Source organism: Cryphonectria parasitica (assembly GCF_011745365.1).
Source record: "Cryphonectria parasitica EP155 unplaced genomic scaffold M406scaffold_1, whole genome shotgun sequence".
Lineage (NCBI taxonomy): Eukaryota > Fungi > Ascomycota > Sordariomycetes > Diaporthales > Cryphonectriaceae > Cryphonectria > Cryphonectria parasitica.
In genome coordinates this window covers 301,605-326,764 of record NW_024468909.1, presented here as the reverse complement: position 1 = coordinate 326,764, position 25,160 = coordinate 301,605, and the positions used below count along the sequence as shown (strand labels likewise).

Genomic DNA, 25,160 nt, shown 5'->3' with positions numbered 1-25,160 from the left:
ATAGTGAAGGGAAGATACTTCGACATCTAGATAGACCAGGAGACCAGCCTTCGAAGGCGGTGTAATGAATGAAAAGTTGGTCATGATGATGGGATCAGTCATAGATGCGAACCCCCTCGACGAACAGCAGGTGAGCTGATGGATGTCGAGAACAGGCAGGAATCTTAGTGCTGGAGCAGCATACATACACAAGTTGTTCATGCGGCCCTTAATAAATTGACACGCAAGTCCTGAAATGTCAGAACAACCAACTACCTCTACTCTTCTTGAAGTAGTAGACAAATGCTGAGCGTCTTGATAGGCGAGTGCATTGTACCACAAGCGCTTCTACGAGTCAAGACGATGATGGGCAAACATGAGCCAGTGTTAAAACAAACATGTATAATGTATTGTATGTCATGGAGAGGCGTCTAACAGGTTCAAGAACGGAACCGGAGTACATGAACGGACCGACCCGAGCCACGCTTGCACCAGTTTATCACAAAAGTAGACAAAACTTCGGGGGATGCCAACCCGTTTTCCAGGACCAGAGACCCATGTAACTCATTTCCTATATGAAAAAGAATAACGCCGTGACCGAGAACGAGAAGGAAAAGAGAGAAGAAAGAGAGAAGAAAGAGAGAGAAAGAAGAAGAGGGAGAAAGAGAACAACGAAACAATGCTAGTAATACCACAAATCTTTGTATGACCGTACACACTCTTGTCCATGAACCCCGAATAGTAGAAGAAACTAATGAATCCGTACACAAGATAATCAACACACACCCCACCTCTACCTGTCTTTGTCTATCTTGGCGGTCCTGTCTAGGAGGAAAGCTGCTTCAGAAGCGCCTCCTTCTCCGCCACAGGAAGGTTCGACAGTGCAGCACGCACGCCCTCAAAGGCATTCTTGTCGACCAGCAGCTCGGCAATGTGTGTGCGCGTCGCCTCCGCCTTCAGGGCAGCCACCTTCTCGTTGACCTGCTGGCGGTGCTCCTCGTACCACAGAGCAACCTCGCGGTCCGACTTGTCGAACTTGGCGATGCCGCTCCAGGCCTTGAGCAGCGAGAGATGACGAGTGCGCAGGGCGGCAGGGTCCTTGTTCGCCACAGACGTGACGGTCGCAGCCATGCGGCGCAGGATATACTCCTCGTTGAGGCGTCTGCGCACGCGCCAGTAGAAGTACCGACGGGACTCGCGCCACTCGAGCTGATCGCGGATCACACCCTTGGCCTTCATGCGCCCAGCCCGGTCGTGCAGGTCGGCAAATTGCAGACTGATCTGGGAGTAGATGGGCAGGAGCAGCTCCTCGCGCTCGGCAATCTTCTGGGCGATAGCATCAATCTCGGCCTTGGGAGCCCCGCTGGACTGCGCCGTCGCCAGGGCCTTCTTGAGTGTGCTATAGGTGGGGTCGTTGCGCGCCATGGTTGCCAGCTGCTTGTCCTTACGGTACTTGATACCGATGATACCCTCGGGCTCCAGGACACCACCACGGGCCTCCACGTCGGCATACATCTCCATGACAGTGGGGTTGATGGTGGGATCGACGACGACCCAGGAACCGCCACGGAGCTCACCATAGGGTGGGATGTAGACGAAGATAGGCTGCTCGTACTTGACGAGGGCGTCGACGATGAGCGAGCCGTACTTGAGCACCTCGTTGTACATGTCGCGCTGGCCACCAGAGAAACCACGCCAGTTGGCAAGGATCATGAGCGGCAGCTGCTCACCATAGTTGAAATCATTGATGGCCTGCGCCGTCTTGAAAGCAGAGTTGGGGTACCACACACCACCAGCCTCCTGGCTGACCTGCTCAATAGAGTCAGGGTTGGCGGGGTCTGCAGGCGTGACGTTCTCAATGGTCCGGGTCTCGACCGCGATGACACCCATGGGGATACCACCAAGGCGAGCACGTCCGACAACGACAGACCTGGCCCAGCCGCCGAGGGTCTCGACAAACGAGTCCTTATCGAACAGACCAGGCTGGAAATCATCGCCGTCCTGCTTGCCCGCAATCATCCAGCGCACATCATGGGGCACACGAGGCGCAGGTGTGAAGACAACATCACGGTCCCACGTGTCAGCGCTTGGGGCAACGGGCACGGGGTTGTTACGCTTGTCGGGCACAAATGACATCCACTTCACAATCTTGGAGATACCAGCCATGTCATCCTCAGCGGTCATGTGAGACACACCATTGCGGTACATGATCTGAGTGCCACCGAGCTGCAGGTTGGACGTGTAGACCTCGCGACCCAGCAGGTTGTTGAGAGCAGGAGCGCCGGTGAGGATGATAGGCTGACCCTCCACCTGGACAGCACGCTGGCCCAGGCGGACAAGGTAGGCACCGATACCTATTTCACATTGGGTTAGCAAATGAAAGGTGAGTAGTGAGAGGACATTCCTCGCCACGGCTTTCTGGTGCAAAAGGACAACAACTTACCAACGGAGCGGCATGTGACGAGCGTGCAGGTGAAGATGTCGTTGTAGGCACGGCTGGTCGCACCGGCAATAAGACCTGAGCCGCGCAGACACTCGACACCGAGACCATCTTCTTGTCCGACGATGGTGACAATCTTGTGCCTCTTCTCACCGTCCTCGACAACCTCCTCGGTGATGACGGAGCTCCCGAAACGCTTCTTGGCCTCGTCATCGAGGTACAGGTACTTGAAGCCAGCCTCCTGCTTCTCGGGGTCGTTGAAGGCGACCTTGAAGTGAGGCATGAGCTCCGTCGCAAGACCCAGGCGGGCACCAGAGTTGGCAGACAGGTAGATGCGGGGGATGCCAAGCTTGCGGGCCAGCTCGGTACACTTGTTGAAGTAGTGGTCCTCCTTGGGACCGAAGGAGCCGATCTGGTACGTGATGTCGTTGGCAACGAGCACAAACTTGCGGCCACGAGGGTACTCGGGCGTGCGGGCATTGATAAGCCAGCCGACCATACCACAGCTGTTGGTGCCTGCTTCGCGGGAGACCTCAGCCAGCTTGTCGGCGTCATCGAGGACAAGCTCGCTGAAGTCGATGCACTCGCCGGTCGGAGGCTGCTTCTCGGCAAGAGCCGGCATGACCTTGACAGCCTCGGTCCACGAGTTCTGGATAGCCTGACGGAACAGCTCGGGGAAGTCGTACGCGTACTGGGTTCCCATCAGGTGAGCCTTGTACCGCTTGGGCTGCAGGTGGTTCTTGGCCGGGTACGGCGACGAGACGGGCAGCAGATGCATGGCGCCAATCTTGGTCGTGCCGCCGAGGGAGTGGAACACCCACTCTCCCTTCTCGGACTTGCGCTCGGCATACACCTCGACTTGGACAACAAATCCAGAAGTATTGGTGATGATGACACGTAGAGGATAAGGCGTGCCAGTGGACGGATCCGTGCAGATAATGCGGATCTCGACCTGGGCGACACGGAGGCGCCACCCTCTGGGCCCGAACCGGTCAAGGAAGCCCTGCAGCGAGTACTCGACCTCGCGTGGCTGAAGCTGGAAGACGGGCGTGAAGTTGATGAAGAGGTGGTTCAAGTCGGAGTTGTTGTTGCCAATGATCTCGAGGGCATCAAAGATATCGTTGACAACGCGGTCAGCCTCAGAGATCAGGTACTCGGCGGTAGGGATCTCGTCACGGAGCCTGCCGGGCCGGATGACAGCGCGTGTGAAGTAACGCTTGTCAGCTTCGTTCTCCTTGGCGGCTGCCTCGTACACGTGGATGTTCTTGTTCTCGGTAAAGACGGGCTTGATCTTGAACTTGGACAGGCGGTTCAGCTCCAGCTGGAAGGCAAGGGCAGGCTCCATGTGTCGAATGCTGTCGTCCTCCTCGTACGTTGGACCACGGAAGGTGTAGTATCCGGGGTTCGAGCCATCGGGGCCACCACAGATGAAGGTGAGACGGCGAACACCGTGCGTGTGGAGTTCACCCTTGAACTGTTCGATAATGTCCCGAATGCGGGCAAGGGCGTCCACATCATCACGGCTCTCAGAGTCGTGGACAGCAATGACGACCACGTTGGACAGCTCCTCCTGCGAATCACGGCCGAGGGGCTTGCGCTTGCCTTCGAGGTTCGCAATCACGGCGTTCTTCTTCTGGAAGAGAGGCAGCGTATCCAGGGCTTTCGACAGGAGCTCCTCGACATCGTCGAGATACTTGCAAGGAATGATGACACCTCGGCGGACAGGCTCCTCTTCAGTCTTTCGAGTCAGATAGGACATGTCGCTGATGGAATGGATGCGGTGGAAGCCGTAGTCTGCCCCCCCTTGCATTGGCGTCATGGGCGTCGCTGGAGACGAAGGTGCGGCTGTCTCAATGGGAAGGCCGAACTCGGACTGGCCAATCTTCCTAAGCTGGAAGTCCCAAGACACAAAGGCTGGGTTATCCGACTCATCGCCGTGGTACTCAATTTGACGGAGGATGTATGCTCGGTAAGCGCGGCGGACGTAGACCTCCAGGGCAGCGAGACCCACCCAGGGATCAGCGTGGGCGAAGAACTGTGGCAACACGTCGAAGACGGTGTACTTGGAGTCGACAATCTCCTTGATGACACTGAGACTGGGGTTGCGGTGGTCCAGGCCAGCCTCACCATACCTCGACTCCACGACCGACGACCGCAGGATGTGCTCCATCTGTGCCTTGCGCTCCTCCAGCGACGGCAGAGCGCACTGGATGAGGATCTCGCGAGCCTTCAGAGAAACCTTAGCAGTCTGACGGGACTCGAGATCTGCCAGCTGCCTGAGCACGGGCCGGAGGGTTTTTCCAACGTTGCCAACGTTGGGCTTGTTGGGGCGGTACTCCTCCAACAGGGCAACGACCAGGTTGTTCTTGGCATTGACACGGCTGTGAGACAGAACCGTCTGGACAACCTTGGTCACGTCCTCCTTGTTGGCGTCACGGAGGGCCAGGATAATCTCCTCATCCTGCAGCTTCTGGCCTGAGAAATAGCGCTCCACCTCAGCATAGCTGTCCAGCAGGCTGGAGATGACCTTGAACTCGCGGACCTTCTGGCCCTCATTGTACAGGTCCAGGATGGCGGTCAGGGGCTCCAGGGTGAGCTTGAGAGTGGCCTGGTCGCTAGGCGCAACGTTGTCGTCCAAGAACTTGTGGAAGGCACGGAGCAGCGGCTTGGCGGGGAACTCGCTTCCGCGGGACTTGGCGCGCTCGACCAGCTGGGCGAACTGGGCGTCCAGCTTCTGTGGCATACGACTGTGGAGGGCTGAGAACTGAGCAGCCCATTCGCTGTAGGGCAGCTCTGGGTCGCGCAGGACCTCCACAAGCTCCTTCAACGTCTGGGTCATGACAACGGTATTGTCGAAACCCTGGAGGATGTTGAGCAGAGTGCCATAGAGCTTGGCGAAGCGCTGAGAAGGCTTGTCGCCGACCACCATGGGAGGGCCGAACTCGGGAAGCTGGCCAACGAAAGGCTGAGCCTGCTTGACGCGGCTGGGGTCGTCCAGGACGAGTATACCCAGGATGTCGCCTGCCTCGATGGTGGTACCGGGCTGCTTGATGAGCTGGACCACACCGTCCTCCTGGGCGATCAGGGGCATGTACATCTTCATGACCTCGACCTCGGCAAAGATCTGGCCAGCCTTGACATGCTCGCCGTTCTCGACCGAGTAAGAAACGAGCTTTCCAGGCGAGGGCGTGCGCAGCTGGGTGGGGTCGTTCTCTTGCTCGAGTAGACAGGTCTTGCTGTCGACGGAGACGCGGGTGGCGCCAACCTCTTCCTTCCAGTAGATACTGTGGCTACGTCCATCGAGCAGGATGAGCAAGCCGCCATCACTGAGAGCACGGACGCCGACAGAGCACTTGGAGCCGTTGATGAAGAGGTGGTAGCTATCCAGACTCGACCGCGTGACGGTGAACTTGTAGCGGAACCCCTCATAGATGAACTCGATCGGGAAAACCGTCTTGAGAATATCCTTAGAGGGAACTTGGCCCTTGTTCAGACCCGCCTTGTAATCGGCAAAGCACTCTTCGCTCGCAATATGAGCCTTGGTGACAGCACCGCAAACGACAGCGAGCGTGGGGTCCGGGCGCTCCGCGGTGAGCTTGTTCGTGATCAGCTCGTCCAGCCAACCGGTGGTGATGGTGTTGTCCTCGAAAGCCTCCGTCTCAAGAAGCTTGATGAGGTACTCGACGGTGGTGCGGAAGTCGCCACGGATGCTCAGCTCCTTGAGGGCGACGACCATGTGCTTCCGGGATGCCTGACGGTTCTCACCGTAGGCAAAGATGTGGCCGAACTGAGAGTCCGAGAAGCTGTGAATACCAGAGCCAGTACTAACAGAGAAGTAACCCCAGACGTTGGAGCTACTCCTGAAGTTCAGGTCGTGCATGACACCGTTGGACGGCTTGAAACCCTCACCAGGGTCTTCAGAGGTGATACGGCATGCAGTGGTGTGACCCTTGGGAGTCGGTCTCCGCTGGGCCTCAGCACTACCCTCGTTCTTGAACTCAAAATCGATCTCCGTGGCGGCCTTGGGGTCCACACCGTACAGCAGGCGGATGTCGCGGATGCGATGCAGCGGGAGGCCCATGGCAATTTGGAGTTGAGCAGCAGGCAGGTTGACACCGCTGACCATTTCGGTAGTAGGATGCTCGACCTGAAGACGAGGGTTCAGCTCGAGGAAGTAGAACTTGTCGTCGTGGTGCGAGTAGAGATACTCGACGGTACCAGCAGAGACGTAGCCGACAAGGCGACCAAGTCTCACGGCAGCCTCCTCCATCTTCCTAAAGGTGTCGGCCTTGGCGATGGTAACGGGGGCCTCCTCGATAATCTTCTGGTGGCGTCTCTGCACAGAGCAGTCTCTGCCAAAGAGGGAGATGTTGTTGCCGTACTGATCAGCGAGGAGCTGGACCTCCAGATGGCGGGCGCTGCTGGCAAGCTTCATGATGAAGATGGGCGAGCCGGGAATCTCGCTGGCAGCGGCCTTGTAGAGCTGTTCGAAACCCTCCTCGCTCAAGGCCTTCCGGATACCCTTGCCTCCACCGCCCTCAGAGGCCTTGATCATGACCGGGAAGCCAATCTCCCGCGCCTTCTCCAGACCTTCCTGCCACGACTGGACGCAACCCTTCATATATACGTTGTCAGACACAGTCACGATGCCATGTTCGTCGATAGCGACGTCATCAACGCCTGTTCCCGACCACGGTATGCAAGGCACCTCGGCGTGTTGTGCAACAATTGTCGACGAGATCTTGTCACCGAGGGAGCGCATGGCCGAGCCGGGAGGTCCGATGAAGACGATCTTCTTGGGGGAGGCAGCGAGGGATTCTGGCAGTTTTGGGTTTTCGGACGCATGACCCCTAAATTTGGTAAATCTTCAGTCAGTTGCCAATTCTCTTCCCGGTAGCAATCATGTTTTCTTTCTTCTTTTTTCTTCTTTTTCTTTTCGATCTGGGTGTCCTTTGTCTTGCTTACCAGCCGGCCCACACGGCGTGGACGTTCATCCGCTCGGCCACATCCACGATCAACTCCACGTTGGCGTAGTTGTGGTTGTTTGTGCCACCCGGGACCTCGACATAGTGGTCTGCCATTCTGATGTAGTCTGCGTTGGCCTGCAGATCTTCTGGGGTGGCCATGACGGTGAAGTGGATGGCGCGCTCGTCACCGAATGTTTCGTACGCCCATTTCCGAACGGACCGGATCTCCTTGACGGCAGCAATACCGTTGTTGGCGATGAGAACCTGTCATCCCACCCATCCCATGGTCAGCGTCCTGCGTCCTGCGCGCTCCCTGCTCTGCGCAACGCCAATTCTTGGGTTCTGGAAAAGCTACTCACGTTGGAAATGACGGTGTGACCGTCATTGGCAGCGACAAATTCCTTGACCCTAGAATTTGGCGCATTCTCTAACCTGTTACCGCCGATGAAGTGGTCGGCAACCTTGCGCATCTCAGCATAGGTAGCCTTGCCGTTGGTATGGGGAGCAACCAGTAAGCTGCCGCGCCGTTGAGATGATGCACCATTGGCGAGGCCATTGGCCCCATTGGCCCCGTTGCTGAGTGTGGTCATATCTGCGGTGGGATGGAAGGGAGAGCAGTTGGGAAAGCGGAAAGCTCTGCTGTCTGTCTGTCGGAAGAGATGGGTTGAGAGGGGGTATCTAGTGGGTCATTAATGGTACAGGACTGGTAGAGAACGCCGTGTAAGAGTCGTGTCCTATTCGAGTCGAGGTGCCGAATCTCGAGATCGAAAGAAGGTGTCGTGGGGGGCGGTGACGTATCGGTCCGTAATGTTCAGGTCTCGTTGTCGAGAAGCGAAGGGGATGCCGGAGCTAGCCAAAGCGCGGCGTCGAGTAATGGACCAGGAGAAAAAGTAGCCGAACGTGCAGCTCCGAGAAACGGTATTACTACAGGCCCGGGACCGACTTGCAGAGAGGTGAATGAGGGGAGCCGCTAGAAGTGCAGGGTCTTGTTTCTCCTAGACGTAATCCGAAATCAGCGTCAGTAAATCACTTGATCACTCCTGTTCAGTCATGGTCCATGGCCCACACATTGCATCTGGGTGGGGAGAGCTTTTTGGTGGGGGCAAGAGTCAGGTCAGTTGCTGAAGGAGGGATGCGAATGTGTGTTTAAAAGGCCAAGACTGGCCTTTCTACGCTGGCGCACTTCGGAGCGAACAGATCTGCATTCCTGTTCTGTCCATCATGGGAACGGGGTTTTCCAGCACCGAACAAACTGTCGTCCCAGAGCGATGTGGAAAATTCGCAAAGCTTCCAAGGTGCAGGGGACATGAATCAAGCTTACCTGTTCTATGCTGGATCGTTGTCGCGGTGTTCAAGACCACAACCAAGCTCAATCTTGTGGTAGAGGGTGAGTCCTGGAAAAGGAGGAATAGGTCCTAGGCAATTCGTCGTGAGAATGCCTAGCAGAGACGATGGATGGCGGGGAGAAGTGCTGCTGGTGTTTGCAGTCGAGGGTGGGACGAGTCCTCAGATCTGATGCTAGGATGAGGAAGAGAGGGAGGAGGAGAAGATCAAGGGCGGAAAGAAGATCCAATTCAGAAAGAATCAAGCCGAAGTGAGAAGAGGCGTGGAGGCTTCGCGACAGAGACGGACAGGCTGGGGGACTTGATATACCATAGTAGCTTCGGAGAATGTTGGCAAGTGGCATGGGACTGTAGGGCAGGGGGAGGGGGACAATATCTTGATAGAAAGGGGGGTTTTGCATTCATCGAGGTGATCCACATGCAAATCTATCCATATTATCGTTTAATGCCCCTCCAACAACGAGGGTCCAGCCCTATTTTTTCTTCTTGTCTGCTTCCTTTTCACCAGGTCACTTTCCAATGTCACCAGCACCTTCTCCAGATAGACAAAGTACGTCAGTGCGACGGAGCGGTACCTCAGTACATGCCACCACTAAAACACCCTGACCCTGCAGATCCAACGTGTCAAGGCACCCAATCAACTGGGGCGATTCGATGTGTTGGGGAACGGATTTGGTGAGATGGTGGGGCCGGCACATTGCTTCTAAAGGGGCGAGCATGCAGCTACACGATATAGACCAGTACCAGCCAACTTCCCTGATGGGGCAATTGTTCTATCGATAAGGGCCTGAAAGCTCCGAACGGAACATTCAACTCGCTGGATCTTTTGGTGCGCCGCCGCCGCCGGGCTTGTGCTTTGTCTGCCCCCTGGATGCCACCTTCCCCCGAGAGCACCCTCGGGAGATTGGCAAATGGGCCAGCAACCTCGACGATCATCAGGTCTTGTAATGTAGGAAAGCACACTGTATGGTAGAAATATGGGCAGAAGCTAAAAGCAGCGGCCTGGCTCTGGTCTTTCCATACGGAGCATCTTCGGTGCCCGAAGTGCCCAGAGCTCCTTCTCCTTCCTCGCCCACGGAGACCGTGTCTCCCGCGCCTCACGAGCCTGGTCCCCAAAGCTCACACGCTGTTAGGAGACTTTGTCCGCAACTCGTCGGGCCTACAGCCCCAGCTGAGCTCATGTTTAATGAATACATCGAACCACACCAGCACAGCGGAGGTGGATTGCAGCGCTGTATAGGAGCATCTCATCAAGCGCAGAGGGAGAAAAGTTGTTGAGCATAATAAATTGGGGATGGTCCTCCTCACCTCAATAGAGAGAGAGAACAGCACAAAGACCCTTGGTCAGGGGGGGTGAGATGGAAAGAAAAAAAAAATCTTTGGTTACTCGCTCTATTGTTATATCGATATGAACCAAACGAGGCATGAACTTCCCGTCGACGTCATTTTTCTGTCTTTATCCTTTGTCCCCATTCTGCATCCCAAATCTCAACCGAAATCGATCTCGGCTGGTCCCCTGGGGCCCGCCTCCACCCGCCTAAAGAGATTCCCCTAGCGGATCTCCGGAGCATTGAGAACATGCAACAGTGTCCCACGGGCGAATGTCCTCAATGGTGAGTGGTACTGCGGGACGAATTGCATCAAGTAACAATCTATATAAATACCAAGTAGAAAAGACGGTGAGCTGTAGCAAGTCAGCCAGAGCGACTCCGGGTGGGAGGGCAATACTGAGCGAGTTTGTACCTGTGGTTATGGCGGAATTCACAAAACCGAGGATCTGTGAGCCTGTGGCATAATTGTTGAGGTTTCGATTTGCAGAGCACGAATTCAGGGCCACGGGCCTAAGGAAGGGGCCCCCATTTAGCCCTGAGAAAACCTTGGCCTAGCATCCCTGTCCACCAAAGCCCAAACTGGGGCAAATGGGCGCCAATGCCCTCTTCAGCTCTTTCTCCCTGAAAATCGCACTTCCCCAACATCTCTTCCGCACCGTCCGCCACTGCAAGCGGCTAATCCTACTAGTGGCTAGTCGTCGACTGGCTCCCCTTCGCCCTCTCTGTTACGTTGGTGGCTTTTGGTTTCATGACAGCGAATCCACCCTCTGGAACCTGCGAGAAAAATTCGGGCTACCGGAACAGCACCAAAGGACGGTACACTCTGCTTGTCGATATTCACCGTGCAGGAGAAGATCTTGAGTTTAAAATACAACGAAATAGAAATTAAATCAAAGTAGGAGAAAAAGATGGAGAAAAATAAGTGCAGACCCTGTCAGCCGCCCCGAAGAGTGCAGCCATCCATTGATAATCATATCAGGTATCAGGATCTACCCCAGCTGGACCACTCTCACTACTAGTGGTCCCAGCCCCGATCCCAGCAGCCAAGCGTGGGTTGGTGTGTACACTTGCACACTTCTCAGCAGTATCTCTTTCTCTCTTGTCGACTTGCCCATCTCAGCCTCGTCCACACCCCCACAAGGCTCATCTTTCATCTCCCGGCCATCTCATCCACCAAGGACAGAGACCAGTGAACCGTATTCTCACCCGAATGTTGCTTGGGTCCATGTGCATGGCATATTCTTTGCTTATGATGAACACTTGCCTACATACAACACCTGACCCTACACCCCGCACAAACGATGTTGTAATCATCGTCGTTAAGGAGACCTGCTAATTCCTCACCGAGGCTACACCAAGGATGCATGGCTGCAATGGCGCTCTATTTCCCTCGCTATATTCTCATCGTCATCCTCAGCCGTGCCTCGTCCACTCACCCTGTCCAAGCGCTTCATTCATCCCAACCCTCCACCCCCCCCCCCTTGCTCCCCTGCCATCGACACGCTGAACCCCCCATCAGACATGCTGGACCGTGCGGTTGTGTTGTGTTCCCTTCCCCCTCCTTCGAACCCCGATCGGGTGTTACAGCGCATGTGGGCCGGTCCGGGCACTTTCGTGAATCTGAATCTGAGCGAGCCCAACTCCAAGTATGCAGAGGTAAAAGAGAGAGAGGGTGGGAGGGAGGGAGAAGGAGGGCAGGGGGGGGGGGGGGAAGAAGACAGGAAAAAAATCCAGCCTCATGCATGCACGCAACTCTCTCACTCCTTCGTTCCCCTTCCATACAGCCTTCGAAGCGCTTGCCCGAACAGGCTGTTGCTGCTACAGCCGTGTCCCGCCGGTCCAGCCCCCCGGCCCAGTCTCTGCCACATACCCTCCCCGATTGATTATTTGAGAGACAAAACTAAGAAGCCACCCTCGGGTGTCGGTGACGGAACTGAGATGGAAGGACGAAATCGTGTCTTTATGGTCTTATCTCATCGGGCGCACCTTGTCATAGAGACGACCTCGGATGTCGGGCACCCAAACCTTGGGCGAGTATCGTTTTGGGTCCTGTCCAATTCAGACGCCACTACAATCCGCCCACCTCCACCCGTGGCTTGTATAGCAGATGAGACAGAACACAGCGTAGGCAAGAACAGTTGCAACAGGCTTCGAGTACTGCCCAGCACACTCCTGGATGGTTGGTTTATTGATTGGTTTGGATGATGCAAAACATCCAAAATGCGGATAGCCGCTTTTTTCTCTCGCCTTGTATCCAGCATCCCAAAAAGAAAACACGCATTCCATGCTGCATTCTCGTTGCTATTGAGGTGTAGCTCCCACCCTTTCTCGGGTTCTCATCCATGTCCCCGAGACCTTAAACGGGATATAGTTCCCGTACACAGACGACGCAGGTCTCCCTCCTCCTCCTGCCCAGCCGACTGAACTTCCCGCTCCACCCAAATCCGCACCACCTAGGACAGCACGGGGACCACCAGGTTTCTCACTCTAGTGTAATAATGAGGTCCCCTTCCGACAAGAAAAATCAATGCTGTGCCCAATGCCAGTGCCACACCCAACCCGTTGCACCCATGTAAGATTTGACGCCATGCCATGAGTGCGGTATCGTTTGAACAAAAGAAATGGGGTATGTTGACAAATGAAATGAATATGTTCAGATAGAAGTGTAGTGAATGTTTGCAGACAGCCTTGGCCGCTCCTGTTCTGCTCTGCTGTCCTTCCAGCAGTCCGGTCTCGTTATTCTCGTCGCCATCCTCCACTCATAGCAGCCATCTGTCTCGACCTAGTAGGTCTCACCCAGATCACCAAACTGCGTCGACGGTTTCTTGACCAATTTCTTCGCAGCGGTGATGCTCGGCCGCCTGAGGTGGCTCTGTGGTGTCACACTGGCCACGCTCGTCCGCCTGGATCCTGGCACCGGTATGCCAGTCGGCGTCGGGATTCCGGTACTGCCGTCAAGTCGGCTCAGGGTTCCGCGCCGGCTCGGTGTCCTGTAGATTTTCTCTCTCTCCTCGGGCTCCTCCTCTTCTGCCGTGCTATAACTCATAGAATAGCCGTGGAAACTGTTTCCGAAGCTGGCCCGGCTGATCGGTCTGCCTAGCGGTGTGTATCCCGCACCGCCTGCCCTGCTGCTTGGACGGGGAGGCGCGATCATGTTTTCGTAGAGCCCTTCGGCTCGGCTGCCCGGTCGTGCGTAGCTCGATGTGCTCGCTCGGCTGCTCGGTCGGCTGATTTCCGACGCCGAGTCGACAGGTCCGCGGTTGGGCAGAGGGCCAAAGGACAGTCTGCTGACGCCCGAGCTGCTAAGGCGGGGTACATGCCTGCCGTTGATGCTCCTGCTGTAGCCCAGCCCAGTAGGGGTTGACTCATCTGGGCCTGTCGCGCTGGTCGAGACGGACGAGACGGAGCCGGGGCCTCTCCTGCGCGATCTGATCGTGATATTGTCTACCTCGAGCTCATTGCCCCGATGTGAAGCACGGGGGGGTGTTGTCGTAGGCGCGGGAAGTTTGGAGCGGGCAGACTGCACGCGGGCCTCAAGGCGTTGCATCTGTGCAGTAAGCGACCGGATGTGGTTGAGCGAGGTAGAGGGGACAAGCCCTCTGGACGGATTCCGTGCGGCTGGAGGTCTCGAGGTATTGGATCGGGGTGCTGGAGTGGTACGCAGCGTGGTGTTTGTGCCAGAACGGGTTGATGGCCGTGATGATGCCGTAGATGAAAGCCTTGGCCTCCGCGTGGCAGTAGCGTCCACCGAAGGCTGTCTGGGTCCCCGGGGCTTTGACCCAGGCACAGGTGTCTTGATCGGCGGTACCCTCGTCTTGGGAAGTGGTGGAGGCGCAGAGGCATCGGACATGGGCGGCGACGGCGGCTCGTGGACAGGCGTCTTCGATGAGGACACCGACGAGGTCTCAGGAGGCGTGGTGATGAGTGGTGAGCTTGCCCCCGACATCACGCTGCTGTCGAATATAGGACTAGCCGGTATGGAGAGGTCGGTAGAGACGGTAGACAGATGGCGTCCGTCGACTTTCTTCAGCTTGTCCTGTAGGATCTCGGCCTCAATCTTCAGGTCGGACAGTTCTTCGCGCAGTCGCTGTGCCTCTATCCTGAGCCGCTCCCTCTCCTGCTCGCCAATCCTGATCTCTTCCTCCATCATGACTGCTCTCTCGATGGCTGAGTTATACTTGGACTCAAGATCCTCCAGGGAAGAGTTGGTGTGCCGTGCCTGTCGTTCGAAGTCGTCGTTGGCCACCTCTATATCGCGCAACTTGTGTTGCAGAGTCCGGTTCGTATCCCGCAGGGTCGTGATCTCCTTCTCCAGGGTGTTCTGAGCGGCGTTGGCCTCGCTCTTGGACTCCTTGTACTTTCTCTGTGGGAGAGATGGGAGCGGTCAGCCATTGAGGGAAAAGGGCTCTCGAAAACAGCAGGGTCGGGCTCATGAGGGGCAATGCGCACCTTCCACTCATCAACCTCGTAGTTGAGGCCCTCGGCCTTCTCGCGCAGCGAGTTCTCCCTCTTCTCTGCGGCCTCCAGATCTTTTTCCAGCTCCGACTCGAGTTCTTGGCTGGAGACCCTAAATTCGGTAAGCTCTGTCTCAAGCTGCTCGTACTGTGACTTGTACCACGCGACCTGGTCCGCCAGAGATGCCTCTCCGCCGAGCGGCGACGACGGCGGTTCCGAGATCGACATGGCGACAACGTGAGGAATACAGAGTAAAAGGAAATTCGTATGCGGTGACGAGGTCGTCACTCGCGAGAGCGTCGCATGTGGATTCTGCTAGCGAGGTCGCGCGAGCGTGGAAGAATGGAAACTGTCGGTAAAAGATCGCAAGGTCGCAATGCGTTCTGTTGCGTCGATAACGAGTTGAGAGAAAAGGGGTCCGACTGGCGATAACCAGGATCGCGGGCCGTCAACACAGTGTTGAGGATGCGAGGACGTTACAAAAGAGGAAGACAAAGACTGGAAGCAATGAAAAGGACGTTTGACAGCACTCAGCGATGCGGCGATGAGGTGGTCTGCAAGTAGTTGACCTGTTTCAGTCAGGACCAAGGACTCGTGTTGCGGATCATGCGCATGGTGCCAGGCCGACAGGCCCTGGAGGAGTCACGCTGAACCTCTCAGGAGGTTGGGTTTTGGAGGGGGGGGGGGGGGGGGCGGTACCTCGCTTCATGCGTCGCGCCCGCAGAAACCGAGGGGTTGGGCTGGGCTGCAACGATCGCCGGTGCGTGTAGCGTCGTCCCTCGGTCGTGTCGTCTGGCTGGTGCAAACTTACCTCAGCTGGCGTCTCGTCGCAACTCACGAGGCTGTCGTTGAACCCTGTCGCGTAAAGGGTTAAAGGTCGGATTACTATGTATAGTGGGCGAGTGTTGGGTTGGTCGCGGTTGTCGCAGCCTACAGAAGCAGATGAGGGATGACGGCCCTGGGGAATAGCGTCCAAGCGTCTCTTGGGTCTCATTTGTTTCTGTTCCTTCCTCCCCTATTGACTCTCCTGGGATGGAAGATGAAGCTAACTCTATATGGTTAGCTCACTGCTTCGCTTAATGCGATGCACCGTTACTGCCGCTGTCAAGGCAACAAGGCAGGAAGTAGACTCCTATGAGTGCTGAGTCATCGTCCAGCTGCTTTCTAACTGGCTGATGGCCATCGGGTGCACCCTTCTATGTCACATGGTGCTTTCTTATACTCTCTCACCTACAACACTTCATCCTCGATCCCATCTGCAACTTGCCCTATTGTCGATGCATCATGTTCCTGTTCTTGGTATTCTCTCTTGCTTTCTTAGTCCGCGCGACTGCGCACTAAACATCCACACAGCAGGACGATGGATCGTTGTTTAGATGGCAAAGATGCGCAAGAGCTGAGCCACGTGTTAAATCTAAATGCGACTCCTATTCTGCTGCTACTGTTGCTGCCATGAGTCTCTCTATGGCAGTAGACTATCTGGTCGTGGTCAGACCCAGTGACCTCAGGAGAGTGGGAGCCAGAACAGAAAGAAGAGCAATGTTTACTCCACCGGATTGACGGCAAGCCTAAGTATCATGAGCTTTGCATATACTTTTTTCATTCTTTTTCTTTCTGACTGACTTTCAATTCTTTCTTTCGCTGTAATGTAGCATTTGCCGGTTCAGAGAGCGGGTGCCGTTATTCGACATGCACAATCCACATATTCACCTGAAATCACCGCATTTTCCATGCTTGAAATTGGCATCAGCTTGTGTAATGCGGTGCTCTCCTGATCCTTGCACAGAAACCACCCTTCCGTTAGGGTATTTGACTGCCATCGATATGGATGGGTCACTGTTTGATGTGGTATTGTTGACAATGACAGGATCGACAATCTCGCCATCGCTCCATTCGAATGATATTGTCCAGCCATCGCGAACATGAAGTCCCGTCAGCCTACCTCGGGACCACTCCTTGGGGCGAGACGGCAGCAGAGTGACGCCTGTCTCGTACAAGCTTGGCTCCCATCGCCGCGCAAGACATTCCAGAATGCCGGCACAGCCTCCAAGGTTACCATCGATCTGGAAGGGGGGATGGTTGTCGAGCATGTTCGGGAGAGTCGAGTCTCGAAGCAAAAGGTCCATGTGCTTGCCACATCCCTCAGCATCTCTCAGCCGGGCATGCATGCACAGCAGCCAGGCTCGACTCCACCCGGTGTGGCCTCCACCATGTGCTGCCCTTCTCGCGAGCACTTTCCTTGCTCCTTCCAACTCCTGGGGTGAGCGGATGCTGTTTCCTGGATAGAGGCCGAAAAGGTGAGACACGTGTCTGTGACCTGGTTCATATTCATCGTGGTCCTTCAAGCCCCACTCCTGGATGAGGCCTTGCTCGTTGATCTGTACTGGGGGCAGCCTTGCCTCTTGGACCCTCTCGGCCAGTGGGTGCTCACCCCCGTACAGCTTGGCCACCGTCCAAAGGAAGTACTCGAAGGCCATATCCACGATGCTTATATCTATGGTGGACCCCTCACAGAGGATACCAGGTTTGCCGTTGGATAGAAAGGTGTTTTCTGGCGACAAAGATGGGTTTGTGACGAGGTATCTGCCACACTCTGATGTGATCAAGAAGTCCAACAGGAACTCAACACAGCCCTCGAGAACAGGCGCAAGACGCTCGTGCAGGGCTCGATCATACCGCTCTCGCACCAATTTCATCATGTCGATGCAGATCCACACACCGCCCAGAGGCCACAGCGTCGCTGGCATCCACCGGTCCTGAGGATCTGTGTCGGCCCATATGTCAGTGTTGTGGTGAGCACACCAGCCCTTGCAGCCATACATTGTTTGTGCTGTTTCGCGGCCCCTCTGCGCCATTCGTTCTAGCAGATCTACGAGCGGTAGAGCACACTCCAAGAGGTTGCTTGCAGCCACAGGCCAGTAGTTCATCTGGATATTGATGTTGATAGTGTACTTGGAACCCCACGGCGGGGCAAAGGAGGGATTCCATATCCCTTGGAGGTTGGCCGGGAGAGCCTTGTGACCGTCCCGGCTGCACGAAATCAGCAGGTATCGGCCAAAATTGTGATAGAGTGCAACAAGCCCCGGGTTGCGGTGCCTCGCAATGCGCTCGTCGGTAGGGATATGCGGGCTGTCCGGCCACATCTGCAGGCTGACGCGGTCGTAAAGAGAGCGATAGTCTGCGACGTGCCTCGCGAGGAGGTCATCCCAGCCCTGCCGAAGAGCCTTGTTCACATCTTCCACCGCATCCTTTTCGGGGGCTTCTGTCCGGTACGTGGTCTGGGCGCCAACTGCGATCATGCATGCAGCAGAATTCACAAGCAGGCAGTTGCCTACGGCCTCGACAGAGCCCCCCTCGTGGCTGTCATCGCACCGGATGCCTAGAACCAGAGCCAGTCTGTTGCTGTTCCTGCCCCCGGGCGTGGCTTGCAACACGATACGGTTCTCTGTCGCATCGATGGAGTCAAGAAATTCATTGGTCTCCCACTCGATCTCGCTTCCGCGGTTGAGACGTACGATGAAGCGAATCTTTTGGCTCGTCTCCACCCTCATCAACAGAACCTGGTCTGGAAAACTTGCGATGACATCTCGCCTGACCTTCACCGGCTCTCCGACAGAACCAGCAGCGCCATCAGCAACGTGGAACGTATACGAGGTCTTGCACACTGATCGTGATATGTCCAGACTCCTCACGTAGTCCACCACGTTTCCATGGCCGAACTCCAAAGAACAGGATCCCAGGGGCTCATAATGCCTCATACTCGCCGGTGTTGCGAAGAAGGCTGTCCGAATGAGCTCTTCGGCTTCGGCATGCCGTTCCTCACGGATAAGCTGCCGGAGAAGTGGCAGCTTTTGGAGAGCATCGCGTGGCTTACGGTCTTGCGGTCCGCCGTACCAAACCGAGTCCTCATTTAGCTGTAGAAGTTCTGTGTCGGTTCGGCCATGCACCATGGCTCCAAGGCGCCCGTTGCCGATAGGAAGTGCCTGAGACCATTCTGTGGATGGCTTGTGGTACAAGAGGGAGGACGCCTGGGATGTGTCGAGGTTCCTGGGCGTGTCCAAAACCATGTTGGCTTTGGCAAGTCTCTCGAACTCAGTCTGAGAAACAACAACCCGTGGTGAGACGCGAACCAGAGCGACTGGGCTGTATCCAAAGCTCTCTATGAGCGATCCCAATGCACGTTGCCTCGGTCAAAAGGTGCAGGGACCAAGTCACATTCTACTACAGTACAAGGTCGAGAGCCTAGGAAGTTCGCGCCGCAATCCCGAAAGAGCCGGGTCAGGCCTTTGACTAAGTCGTCTGCATATGGTACGTGATCACCACTGTGGCTCGGCCGACAGCGACAGAAGGACAATGTTTATTACCAGTCTCTTATGGCGTGAGCACCTGGCCGCATAAAATACTACCCGTCGGCTCGTTGGTCAGCAAGGACAGCGGTACTGCCTGCACTTCCCCGCGCTTTGGGTGCCTCGTCTATTGACGAGCTAACACCAAACTCGTGAGACAAGGGTCATCAAGTGGATGGAAAATCCGATCCCAACGGGCGACTGCTGCAGCGTGTGGGGTCGAATCCCAGCCGCTTCAATGACCTCGCTTTTCCCCCCTCGAGGAAGAACCCCAGAATCCCCACACATCACGAGGAAAGCTGGGGAATGTTGTCCAATGGCAACTCGTCGCCCCAGATGGGATGCTATTGTGGATGCCCTCACCACGGAATCCCCAGCCGAGGCAGCGTGCCGTATGGTCCGGACCTGGCCGAGCGGTCTGAGGCAAGTCGATCCAAGCACGTTCTGGGCTCAAGTCTCTGGGGATCAGGATGCAGGCACAGGGTAAGCAATCGGCCTGGGAAGGTCAGACACGCCACCACCTCGAAGCATCTTGCAGCTGCACCTTCAGAGCCTGGACCAGGTTGTCTCGGGGTCACTGGACTGATACAAGTCCCAGCAGTCTGGGACTGATAAGGCGGCTCCCATCCTATATATGTGAGCCGACCTCGACAATGTCACCTCAGCTGCAGCCCTTCCCCCCCTCTTCCTTCTTCACCTGGGCTGGGGCCAGCGCGAGTATACATCTGTAGTCTCCTCTGCCTGGAAAGCAGCAGAACAACGTTCGCCCAACATGGCTGCACGCGTCGACTCAACAACAAAGACGGAGGCCGACGTCCACCACCAAGATGTCCGCGAGGCCGAGAAGCTGGGCGTCGAGGTCGAGGAGGTGGTCGTCACGCGCATATCGGAAGAAGACCTGATGCGTATCTCCAAGGAGTGCCTGGACATGCACTCCCGGACCGGATTTCATATCGTCTTGATCACTCTGGTCATGGGTTTCAATATGGCTGGGTAGGTGCTGACCGATTCTCGTTCCCAAAAGCTTATATTGCCGACGACGCTGACGATCATGCTAGTTACGGCGTTGACTGGGGTGTCATCTCGGGCATCAACTCCTACACGACCTTCCACGACTACTTTGGCTTCCCAAATTCTGGTGTGATTATCGGTACCATCAACGGTCTCATGACTATCGGCAACTTCGTTGGCGCCCCCTTCCTCGCGCTCGGAGATGTCATCGGCCGCAGAGGCATCAACTTTCTGGGCAACTTCATCGTGGTCGTTGCGGCTCTCGTTCAGGGCCTGGCGCCGAACCTGCCCGCTCTCATGGTCGGCCGTTTCCTCCTCGGGTTTGGCAGCTCCATGGCCTCGGCTCCGCAGTATATGGCTGAGATCGCCCCGCTGCATCTTCGTGGCCGCCTGGTTGGATTTTTCGGCACCTGGTTCCAGGTAGGCTCGCTCATCATCAGCGGTGCCATGGTCGGCTTTGCCAAGTGGAACAGCAACTACCAGTGGCGCACGCCTCTCCTCTTTGAGGCTTTCTTTCCGCTCCTGACTTGCATTACCATCTACTGGTGGTGCCCCGAGTCCCCTCGTTTCCTCATCCTCAAGGGCCGTCGCGAGGAGGCCCGTCGCGTCATTGCCAAATACATGACCACGAACAACGACGTCGATGCGCCCATCGTGCCGCTTGTGCTGCAGCAGATGGAAGAGTCAATCGAGTCCAGCCAGACAGGTGTGCGGTCAGCTTATGACTTCCGCGTCTTCTTCACCAAGGCTGTACGGTACCGGACACTTGTGCTCGTGCTCTACTCCATCTTCCAGCAGTGGAACGGCGGCGCCATCATCTCCTACTACCTGTCTCCCGCGCTCGACACCATCGGCATCACCGCCTCCCTCCCGCAGCTCGGCATCAACCTCGGCTCGACCTGTACCTACTTCCTCTTCGAGTTCATCGGGTCCTTCCTCGTCGACATCTTCCGACGGCGCACGCTGATCATCACCGGACTGATTACCTTCATTGTCACGCAGACTCTCGTCACCATTACCAGCTGGCAATACTCCCTGTACCAATCCCATGCCACTGCCGTGCTGACCATCGTCTGGGTGTTCATCTACCAGATGTGCTCGGCCGCCCTCATCGCAACCATGCACAACCTCTACCCAGTGGAGATCCTCTCCCTCCCGCTCCGAGCCAAGGGCATGGGCTTCTACAACATGGTACAGGGCGCGGCCGGCGTGGTGCAGAACTACGGCATCAGCGTGGGTATCGAGAAGGTCGGGTACAAGATCTGGGTCGTGTATATTGTGTACAACACGCTGCAGCTCATCGCAGCGTACTTCATCTTCCCCGAGACCAGCAAGCTGTCGCTCGAGGAGATCGATACCATCTTTGAGACCCCTGGCACGCATCCCGTCAAACTGAGTAAGAAGATCAGCAAGGCCAAGAAGGAGAAGGCAAAGGCGGATCGACAGGCGCTGGTGAGCGGTGGTGCTTGAGATGTCAAGGCCATAAATGATGATATTGGAGAGTGGATTGAAGTATGTGTGATCGAGTTTGCGCTAGCAATGCAGAATTAATAGAAGAAGATGCTCGTTTTGCTCATGATTTGAGGTTCCTACTTGTTTTCCAAGGAGGGCTCACATAATTCATTCATTCGCAGGGAGCTTCTGACTTCTGACCGTGTCGGATACCACCCACAGTGAAAGCTCTATATGCAAATGATTATGCTGTATGCACACCCGCCTTGTAATATGCGTTCCACAACGGAGGCTGTAAGCATTTGTCATTGCCCAATATGCCATTGGAACAAGGAGACTGGGCACGAACAAATTTTGATAGAGGAATTCATGTTCCTCCTTGTGTCTCAGATATTTTCAGCCTCCGAAAAGAATAACAGGCGAATGACATAAGCACTTGTCTGGTGATAGATTGCCCTGCTCATTGTTGGCACCTTTCCAGGATTTATCAATTACATCACATCTTTAAAGACACCCTCGTAGCTCCACGTGAGCTGATGTTAGTCTGTGTAACATCAATTATATTAAGTGTGAGTTGTTGAACCACGTGCCTGCCGGGCGGCAGACATCCTGGTTGCACAAAAGAGAGGCATTCATCGTCCTGCCTGGACCATTTGCCGCTCCTGAGCCCCTAAAAGTGCTTTGCACTCTGGCCTGACTTGCTAACTCAACGCTCCACATAAACATGAAATCCACTATTCGCATTCCTCTCTCAAATCCTACTACATGGCATCATTCAGTGGCTCTCAAGAAGAGCCCCTGATCCTGATAAGGCTGACACCATCCCAGAGAAATGTTATGTGCTCATAACCTAGTATGCGTCACGTATGTAGAGCTGAGCCGCTTCCAGCTGGCGCAAGATGCGCCTCTCCGAGGAAGCTTGATGGAAGATTAGCACCGGGGCATCGTTTGTTGGCACACAAATCATAAGGGAGAACATTTTGACGCTTACAAGGTCGGTCGGCTGAAGAAGCCTGGGTCAGGACGGTGAAGTGCCTCGTGTTGGCGGAAACAACCTGATCCGCCTGGTCCCATTCATTGTGCGAGTAGCGCAGGACGTGTACGACAATTTGCAGAGAAAAGACGCCGAGCGTGTTGATCGTCATGCCGCTAAAGATAAAGTACAGCCAGCGCCGACGGCCCGAGCTGCTGCTGCTTCCACTGCTGCTGGTGTTTTCTGTGTACGGGGCGGCGGAGGCACTCCAGGAGATGTTGGTCCCGTCGCCAGGGTCCATGTTCGAGGCGTATAGCACTGCAACGGCGAAGACGTGGTTCCCCTGGTTTGAGGCGGCCTCTAGAAGCCGACGATCTCGAGTTCGGGCCACGACGGGCGGTTCTATGGATGAGCATATGGTGACGGTCTGCGGTGGCTGAACCACGATCTCGAAGTCAACGCGGCGAGATGACATGTTGGCGTTTTGGACGTTTCTTTTTTTCTTTTTTTTCCCCACTAGCGTGTGTTAGTTAACATCCTATGCGTTTGTTGATGAACAGGCGTTACCTTGTGGTAGAAGAAACAAGGAAAGTCTTTGATTTGTTTTTATATGCTGTCGATAATTCTCGGGCATATATTACCTGACTTCTTGTCACTTCGAGATTCACCCTCCTTTCAGTCTTTTAATGTGAGTTCTGAGTTCTTGGTGAATTCTGTCGAGAGACAGTCAGAGAGTTTTCCCTTCACAGGAGGACAATACACATATTTATATTCACCTGGTCTACTACATTCAGAGGGCATTTCGAAGCATTGACTCCATCTCGTGAGAGTGTGTGGCATTCCTTCATCTTTTCGACAAGGTTGAGATACCATGAGGCTGGGTCTAGGTTGACGATACTTTGGGAAAACCATCTCTGTAGGGGCTTCAGGTGGCGTGTGCATCTCTCCCAGTCTATGTCATGAGTAAGATCTGAATCAGCCATAGGAATCTTTCTGGAGATCCCTGGATGCCTACATGTGGCTATCTGCGTGTTTGGACATGATTCAGGTCTTCATGTGGATAAGTAGTGGCACGAGCTTTCGGCCTGACAAGTCGTCTTGAGAGCACAGGCGCCGCCTGCGCCATGCATCAGTCCAATGATGGCCTCGGGAGGCTCTGCAAGGACTTTCTACGAAGCCATGGCAGTTAGATCATCCCGAAACCTGTCGGGACATCCTTGCTAAAGACTGGAAAGTGTCATGGAGTTCTCCTTTCTGGGTGGCAAGGCTGTTGGCCCCAGACCATGGTGTGCACACGAGGCAAGGTGGCTCCGGCTCTCGTGCCGTATTAGTGTGAAATGTGTGGCATTCCACGCGTATACTTCCGGCAACCCCGGGTCCACTCATGGCTAAGAGAAAAAGAAAGACAAGAAAAGAAAAATTATACCCCGTAAATACGAATCAGGCTTCAATTATGCTGGTTATTTTCAACTTCTTGAACAATGTTCCTACTTATTGGAAACCATGACCTGGATTTTTCACCCCGACGGTGGCTCTGACGTAAGAAGAGGGTATATTCATAGTCACGGGCGTATATATCAACGACAGTTATCGAGTCAGCCTGCTTCATAAAAATCTGTAAGTCGTCACACAAAGAGACCATGGTACAACCATCCATACACAGCTGAGGCGTATGGAAAAGTCAAATAAGGAGGCATTGGCTTAGGACATTCCAAGGTGTCATCAAGATAGTCCTTATGCTGGTCAGGCTGGTCATGATACAGCGGAAGAAGATCCGGAATTGTTTTCATCTCTGTGAGACGACGAGTACTTGCTTGAATCTCCTGATGGCTTGACGCATCTCAGATCATGCGATGCTCGGTGCTTCGCGACATCGATATTACAACATCCATGCGCGAAAATGTGAGGCGGGTTTGGGCGGGTTGTTAACGTGATAATGTGCTATCCGCATAACTCATTCCTTTGTCTTCACACTGCATGAGTAAGCATCTATTCTCCTAAATCCATTCTGCATCCTACAGTTGGGCACAGTTACACAGGCTTGAGTACCTGGTCGCGGAACGCAGCGGGTCTTCCTTCCGGTTCTGTATTAATAGTTTACATTCGTCCACCGAAGCCTGCGGGAAGATACAGAAAAAAGAAGCAATGCTGGACAAGGCGAACTTCCGGGGCGAGAGCTCATGGATTGCGATCCAATATAAGGGCAAAGGTGGCCTGTGAAGCAAAAGTGGGCTTGGTCATCAGAGCCCAAGGGGTCTGTCTGCATGTGCCAGTGCTATATCACAATGACCAAGCGTGATTAGATCTGATGCCTGGGATCCACCGCAAGCCTCATATGACATGTAATATTTTGGCTGGCCTCGATCTCACCAACTGCCTAAGGACCCTGGCGATCTCTGTCGTGCATCGAAATTCCCGAAGATCGAGCTTTCTTATGTCTATATTTGAGATCCGTGTCTCGGGCTGGATCTCGCCCATATGTATGGCCCGCATGTCCCACCTCACCCCCTTGTTCGATACCAAACGTTACCGTCGCGTGGTACAAAAGAACAGTTACACTGAACACCGTTGGGTTCTATCAATCAGGGAACTCTCTCTCCCTGGATCTGCTCTATGCACCGAAACGTGATCCTTCATCCATCGGCTTGGCCGTTCTAGAAAGAAAGAAAGAAAAAAGAATGCATGAACAGTGGGTCTCATCCCGACTCTCTGGGAATTCAGCCGCGGCGGATTACTTGGTCTTGGTCACACACACAATTTTCCGGCAGAAGCAAAGTTGCGCTTCCAAGTACACAAGGTCTAGAACTACAAGGATTTCCTTTTCCCGGCCTTTTGTGGCATGCCACAGCCGTCACTGAACAGA

General features: G+C 55.0%; 5 protein-coding genes across 5 annotated transcripts; 1 reads left to right on the top strand and 4 right to left on the bottom strand.

Moving 5' to 3' along the window:
• Nucleotides 1-365: 365 nt before the first annotated feature.
• On the bottom strand, nt 366-7,976 carry M406DRAFT_104955 (uncharacterized protein; the record flags this gene model as incomplete). Its single annotated transcript, XM_040915120.1, has 4 exons — nt 366-2,333; nt 2,423-7,269; nt 7,385-7,650; nt 7,746-7,976. 4 exons carry the CDS (start codon nt 7,974-7,976, stop codon nt 805-807), a joined length of 6,873 nt encoding a protein of 2,290 aa, XP_040780464.1. The 3' UTR covers nt 366-804.
• A 6,020-nt stretch (nt 7,977-13,996) lies between these two features.
• On the bottom strand, nt 13,997-15,373 carry M406DRAFT_86341 (uncharacterized protein; the record flags this gene model as incomplete). Its single annotated transcript, XM_040926075.1, has 3 exons — nt 15,215-15,373; nt 14,510-15,084; nt 13,997-14,423 (listed from the first exon to the last, which is right to left on the bottom strand). Coding segments are annotated over exons 2-3 (660 nt in total), but the record flags the coding sequence as incomplete, so codon positions are not given.
• Nucleotides 15,374-16,221: 848 nt separating this feature from the next.
• M406DRAFT_33483 (family 95 glycoside hydrolase) lies at nt 16,222-18,582 on the bottom strand (the record flags this gene model as incomplete). The annotated part of the gene is made up of 2 exons (XM_040920976.1): nt 16,222-18,120; nt 18,154-18,582. The coding sequence occupies 2 exons, from the start codon at nt 18,580-18,582 to the stop codon at nt 16,222-16,224; spliced, it is 2,328 nt and encodes a 775-aa protein (XP_040780462.1).
• Nucleotides 18,583-19,633: 1,051 nt separating this feature from the next.
• On the top strand, nt 19,634-21,342 carry M406DRAFT_325007 (putative MFS sugar transporter protein; the record flags this gene model as incomplete). Its single annotated transcript, XM_040919938.1, has 2 exons — nt 19,634-19,854; nt 19,920-21,342. The coding sequence occupies 2 exons, from the start codon at nt 19,634-19,636 to the stop codon at nt 21,340-21,342; spliced, it is 1,644 nt and encodes a 547-aa protein (XP_040780461.1).
• An 832-nt stretch (nt 21,343-22,174) lies between these two features.
• M406DRAFT_65990 (uncharacterized protein) lies at nt 22,175-22,772 on the bottom strand (the record flags this gene model as incomplete). The annotated part of the gene is made up of 2 exons (XM_040924962.1): nt 22,175-22,242; nt 22,316-22,772. 2 exons carry the CDS (start codon nt 22,770-22,772, stop codon nt 22,175-22,177), a joined length of 525 nt encoding a protein of 174 aa, XP_040780460.1.
• Nucleotides 22,773-25,160: the final 2,388 nt, after the last annotated feature.